General features: G+C 57.2%; 1 protein-coding gene across 1 annotated transcript; it reads left to right on the top strand.

Annotated features, from left to right (window-relative positions):
* Positions 1–602: 602 nt before the first annotated feature.
* On the top strand, positions 603–5,924 carry LOC121342969 (2-acylglycerol O-acyltransferase 1-like; the record flags this gene model as incomplete). Its single annotated transcript, XM_041417744.1, has 3 exons — positions 603–701; positions 1,820–1,927; positions 5,854–5,924. Coding segments are annotated over exons 1-3 (252 nt in total), but the record flags the coding sequence as incomplete, so codon positions are not given.
* Between the last annotated feature and the right edge of the window lie 268 nt (positions 5,925–6,192).

The raw sequence follows: 6,192 nt of genomic DNA, 5'->3' as shown, positions 1-6,192 counted from the left end.
GGGCAAAGTCCGCGCTCGGCCGGGACGTGGCGACCTCGGCCGGTACCGGGCGGGATTTGGGGGCGATTTTTGGGGTCTCCCCCAAATTTTTTGGGGTTCCCCCGAATTTGGGGGATCCCCCCGAGGGGGAGGGACCCCCCCGAGGGGGAGGGACCCCCCCCAAATTGGTGTCACCCCAAATTTTGCCCCCCGCAGCCATGGCGGGGACTTTGGGTTCCGCGGTGCAGGCGCTGAGCGTGCTGCAGTGGATGCTGACCTTCCTGTTCCTCCTTCCCCCGCCCCCGGGGCAAAGTCCGCGCTCGGCCGGGACGTGGCGACCTCGGCCGGTACCGGGCGGGATTTGGGGGCGATTTTTGGGGTCTCCCCCAAATTTTTTGGGGTTCCCCCGTTCCCCTCCCCCCAACCCCTCCCCGCTCCTTCCCCCGCCCCCGGGGCAAAGTCCGCGCTCGGCCGGGACGTGGCGACCTCGGCCGGTACCGGGCGGGATTTGGGGGCGATTTTTGGGGTCTCCCCCAAATTTTTTGGGGTTCCCCCGAATTTGGGGGATCCCCCCGAGGGGGAGGGACCCCCCCGAGGGGGAGGGACCCCCCCCAAATTGGTGTCACCCCAAATTTTGCCCCCCGCAGCCATGGCGGGGACTTTGGGTTCCGCGGTGCAGGCGCTGAGCGTGCTGCAGTGGATGCTGACCTTCCTGTTCCTCGGTAATTAGCGCGGGTTAATTAGGGTTAATTAAGGGTTTGGAGGATTAGTTCAGGCTGTGAGGGGGGGGGTTTAAGCCCTAGAGGGTTAATTAATGGGGGGTTAATTAATTAGAAGGGTTAATGAATGAGGAAAGAGGGCGTGGATGGGGTTAAAGGTGGAGAGGGCAATTAACGGGGTTAATTAAGGTTGAGGGAATAATTAACCACTGCGGGGGGTAATTAACCCTTTGCAGAGGGGGTTTAAGCCTTAGAAGTTTAATTAATGGGGGATTAATTACTTAGAAGGGTTAATGAATGAGGAAAGAGGGTGTGGATGGGGTTAAAGGTAGACAGGGCAATTAGCGGTGGTAATTAACGGGGTTAATTAAGGCTGAGGGGGTAATTAACCCCTGGGAGGGATAATTAACTCTTTGTAGAGGGGGTTTAAGCCCTGGAGGGGTAATTAATTGGGGGGATTAATTAATTAGAAGCGTTAATTAATTAGGGAGGGGGGAGTTGATGGGGTTAAAGGTAGAGGGGACAATTAGCGGTGGTAATTAACGGGGTTAATTAAGGCTGAGGGGGTAATTAACCCCTGGGAGGGATAATTAACCCTTTGGAGAGGGGATTTAAGCCCTGGAGGAGTAATTAATGAGGAGCAGTTAATTACCGGGGGGGTTAATTAATTAATTAATGTCGAGTTGCTTGATGGGGTTAAAAGCTGAGGGGGCAATTAACGGGGGGTAATTAATCCTGGAGAGGTTAATTAACCCCGAGTGGGGCAATTAATGAGAGTAATTAATTAATTAACGGGGAATTAATTAATCCGAGCAGGCTAATTAATGGAGAGGGGAGCAAATTAACCCTTAGAAGGGAGAGAGCGCGCAATTAACGGGGCTTAATTAACCTCGAATGAGGGCAATTCACGGGGGAGGGGAGAATAATTAATTAATCAATCCGTGGGGAATGAATTAATTAATTAACACGCGCAGGCCTCAATGAACCCTTAGAGGGGAAGCTTGCAATTAACAGAGCGGCGGTTAACGAGGGTTAATTAACGCCGGGAGGCGGGGGAATGGCGGGAAGGGGGGTGGTTTATGCTAATGAATGGTAATTAAGGTGATGAATATGCTAATGAGGGCCGGGCGCGGTGCTGGCGCTGCTGCTGCTGCTGAGGACGCGGCTCTGGATCGTCACCGTCACCTACGCGGGGTGGTGGCTCTGGGACTGGCACGGGCCCCAGCGCGGTGCGGGGACACCGGGGACACCGGGGACACCGGGGACACCGGGGACACCGGGGACACCGGGGACACCGGGGACACCGGGGACACCGGGGACACCGGGGACACCGGGGACACCGGGGACACCGGGGACACCGGGGACAACGGGGACAGTGGGGACAGCTGGGGACATTTATGGGATTTGGGGATATTTGGGGCATTGGGGACATGGGGGACATTGGGGACAGTGGGGACATTGGGGACACTGGGGACAACGGGGACATCACTGGGGACATCGATGGGGACACTTGGGGACAGCGGGGACAATTGGGGACATCGGGGACATTTATGGGATTTGGGGACATTTGGGGCAATGGGGACACTGGGGACAACGGGGACATCACTGGGGACATCGATGGGGACACTTGGGGACAGCGGGGACAATTGGGGACATCGGGGACATTTATGGGATTTGGGGACATTTGGGGCAATGGGGACACTGGGGACAACGGGGACATCACTGGGGACATCGATGGGGACACTTGGGGACAGCGGGGACAATTGGGGACATCGGGGACATTTATGGGATTTGGGGACATTTGGGGCAATGGGGACACTGGGGACAACGGGGACATCACTGGGGACATCGATGGGGACACTTGGGGACAGCGGGGACAATTGGGGACATCGGGGACATTTATGGGATTTGGGGACATTTGGGGCAATGGGGACACTGGGGACAACGGGGACATCACTGGGGACATCGATGGGGACACTTGGGGACAGCGGGGACAATTGGGGACATCGGGGACATTTATGGGATTTGGGGACATTTGGGGCAATGGGGACACTGGGGACAACGGGGACATCACTGGGGACATCGATGGGGACACTTGGGGACAGCGGGGACAATTGGGGACATCGGGGACATTTATGGGATTTGGGGACATTTGGGGCAATGGGGACACTGGGGACAACGGGGACATCACTGGGGACATCGATGGGGACACTTGGGGACAGCGGGGACAATTGGGGACATCGGGGACATTTATGGGATTTGGGGACATTTGGGGCAATGGGGACACTGGGGACAACGGGGACATCACTGGGGACATCGATGGGGACACTTGGGGACAGCGGGGACAATTGGGGACATCGGGGACATTTATGGGATTTGGGGACATTTGGGGCAATGGGGACACTGGGGACAACGGGGACATCACTGGGGACATCGATGGGGACACTTGGGGACAGCGGGGACAATTGGGGACATCGGGGACATTTATGGGATTTGGGGACATTTGGGGCAATGGGGACACTGGGGACAACGGGGACATCACTGGGGACATCGATGGGGACACTTGGGGACAGCGGGGACAATTGGGGACATCGGGGACATTTATGGGATTTGGGGACATTTGGGGCAATGGGGACACTGGGGACAACGGGGACATCACTGGGGACATCGATGGGGACACTTGGGGACAGCGGGGACAATTGGGGACATCGGGGACATTTATGGGATTTGGGGACATTTGGGGCAATGGGGACACTGGGGACAACGGGGACATCACTGGGGACATCGATGGGGACACTTGGGGACAGCGGGGACAATTGGGGACATCGGGGACATTTATGGGATTTGGGGACATTTGGGGCAATGGGGACACTGGGGACAACGGGGACATCACTGGGGACATCGATGGGGACACTTGGGGACAGCGGGGACAATTGGGGACATCGGGGACATTTATGGGATTTGGGGACATTTGGGGCAATGGGGACACTGGGGACAACGGGGACATCACTGGGGACATCGATGGGGACACTTGGGGACAGCGGGGACAATTGGGGACATCGGGGACATTTATGGGATTTGGGGACATTTGGGGCAATGGGGACACTGGGGACAACGGGGACATCACTGGGGACATCGATGGGGACACTTGGGGACAGCGGGGACAATTGGGGACATCGGGGACATTTATGGGATTTGGGGACATTTGGGGCAATGGGGACACTGGGGACAACGGGGACATCACTGGGGACATCGATGGGGACACTTGGGGACAGCGGGGACAATTGGGGACATCGGGGACATTTATGGGATTTGGGGACATTTGGGGCAATGGGGACACTGGGGACAACGGGGACATCACTGGGGACATCGATGGGGACACTTGGGGACAGCGGGGACAATTGGGGACATCGGGGACATTTATGGGATTTGGGGACATTTGGGGCAATGGGGACACTGGGGACAACGGGGACATCACTGGGGACATCGATGGGGACACTTGGGGACAGCGGGGACAATTGGGGACATCGGGGACATTTATGGGATTTGGGGACATTTGGGGCAATGGGGACACTGGGGACAACGGGGACATCACTGGGGACATCGATGGGGACACTTGGGGACAGCGGGGACAATTGGGGACATCGGGGACATTTATGGGATTTGGGGACATTTGGGGCAATGGGGACACTGGGGACAACGGGGACATCACTGGGGACATCGATGGGGACACTTGGGGACAGCGGGGACAATTGGGGACATCGGGGACATTTATGGGATTTGGGGACATTTGGGGCAATGGGGACACTGGGGACAACGGGGACATCACTGGGGACATCGATGGGGACACTTGGGGACAGCGGGGACAATTGGGGACATCGGGGACATTTATGGGATTTGGGGACATTTGGGGCAATGGGGACACTGGGGACAACGGGGACATCACTGGGGACATCGATGGGGACACTTGGGGACAGCGGGGACAATTGGGGACATCGGGGACATTTATGGGATTTGGGGACATTTGGGGCAATGGGGACACTGGGGACAACGGGGACATCACTGGGGACATCGATGGGGACACTTGGGGACAGCGGGGACAATTGGGGACATCGGGGACATTTATGGGATTTGGGGACATTTGGGGCAATGGGGACACTGGGGACAACGGGGACATCACTGGGGACATCGATGGGGACACTTGGGGACAGCGGGGACAATTGGGGACATCGGGGACATTTATGGGATTTGGGGATATTTGGGGCATTGGGGACATGGGGGACATTGGGGACAGTGGGGACATTGGGGACACTGGGAACATCATTGGGGACACCAGGACAACGGGGACATCGATGGGGACATCACTGGGGACATCGATGGGGACACTTGGGGACAGTGGGGACAATTGGGGACATCGGGGACATTTATGGGATTTGGGGACATTTGGGGCAATGGGGACACTGGGGACAACGGGGACATCACTGGGGACATCACTGGGGACATTGGGGACATTGATGGGGCACTTGGGGACATTGGGAACATTTGGGGGATTGGGGACAACTGGGACAGTGGGGACACTTGGGGACATTGATGGGGACAGTGGGGACACTTGGGGACATTGATGGGGACAGTGGGGACACTTGGGGACATTGATGGGGACAGTGGGGACACTTGGGGACATTGATGGGGACAGTGGGGACACTTGGGGACATTGATGGGGACAGTGGGGACACTTGGGGACATTGGGGCACTGGGGACACTTGGGGACATTGATGGGGACAGTGGGGACACTGGGGGATTGGGGACATTCGGGACAGTGGGGACATTTATGGGATTTTGGGGATTTGGGCACATTGAGGGCATTGGGGACACTGGGGGGGTTGGGGACATTGATGGGGACATTGGGGACATTGGGGACATCGGGAACACTGTGGACGTCGAGGACATTTATGGGATTTGGGGACACTGGGGACAGTGGGGACATCATTGGGGACATTGCAGACACCAGGACACTGGGGACATCGATGGGGGGATTGGGGACATTGGGGACATCGGGAACACTGTGGACGTATCCCCTCAGTGTCCCCGGTGTCCCCAATGTCCCTGATGTCCCCGATGTCCCCGATGTCCCCATCGATGTCCCCGCTGTCCCCAGGGCCCCGGCACTGGGACTGGCTGCGGAACTGGCGCGTCTGGGACCATTTCTGTGACTACTTCCCCATCACGGTAACGGCGTCACTCATGTCACCAAATGTCACCCATGTCACCCATGTCACACATGTCACCCATGTCACCAAATGTCACCAAATGTCCTCAATATCTCCCAATCCCCCAGTGTCCCCAGTGTCCCCAAATCCCATAAATGTCCCCAAATCCCGTAAATGTCCCCAATGTCCCCAAATCCCATAAATGTCCACAATGTCCCCAAATCCCCAAAATCCGCCAAGTGTACCCAAATCCCATAAACGTCCCCAAATCCCATAAATGTCCCCGA

The sequence above is a fragment of the Onychostruthus taczanowskii genome, unplaced genomic scaffold, assembly GCF_017590055.1.
Source record: "Onychostruthus taczanowskii isolate IOZ18803 unplaced genomic scaffold, ASM1759005v1 scaffold566, whole genome shotgun sequence".
Classification (NCBI taxonomy): domain Eukaryota; kingdom Metazoa; phylum Chordata; class Aves; order Passeriformes; family Passeridae; genus Onychostruthus; species Onychostruthus taczanowskii.
Note: the sequence above shows the minus strand (reverse complement) of the source record. Positions and strands in the feature narration are given on the sequence as shown.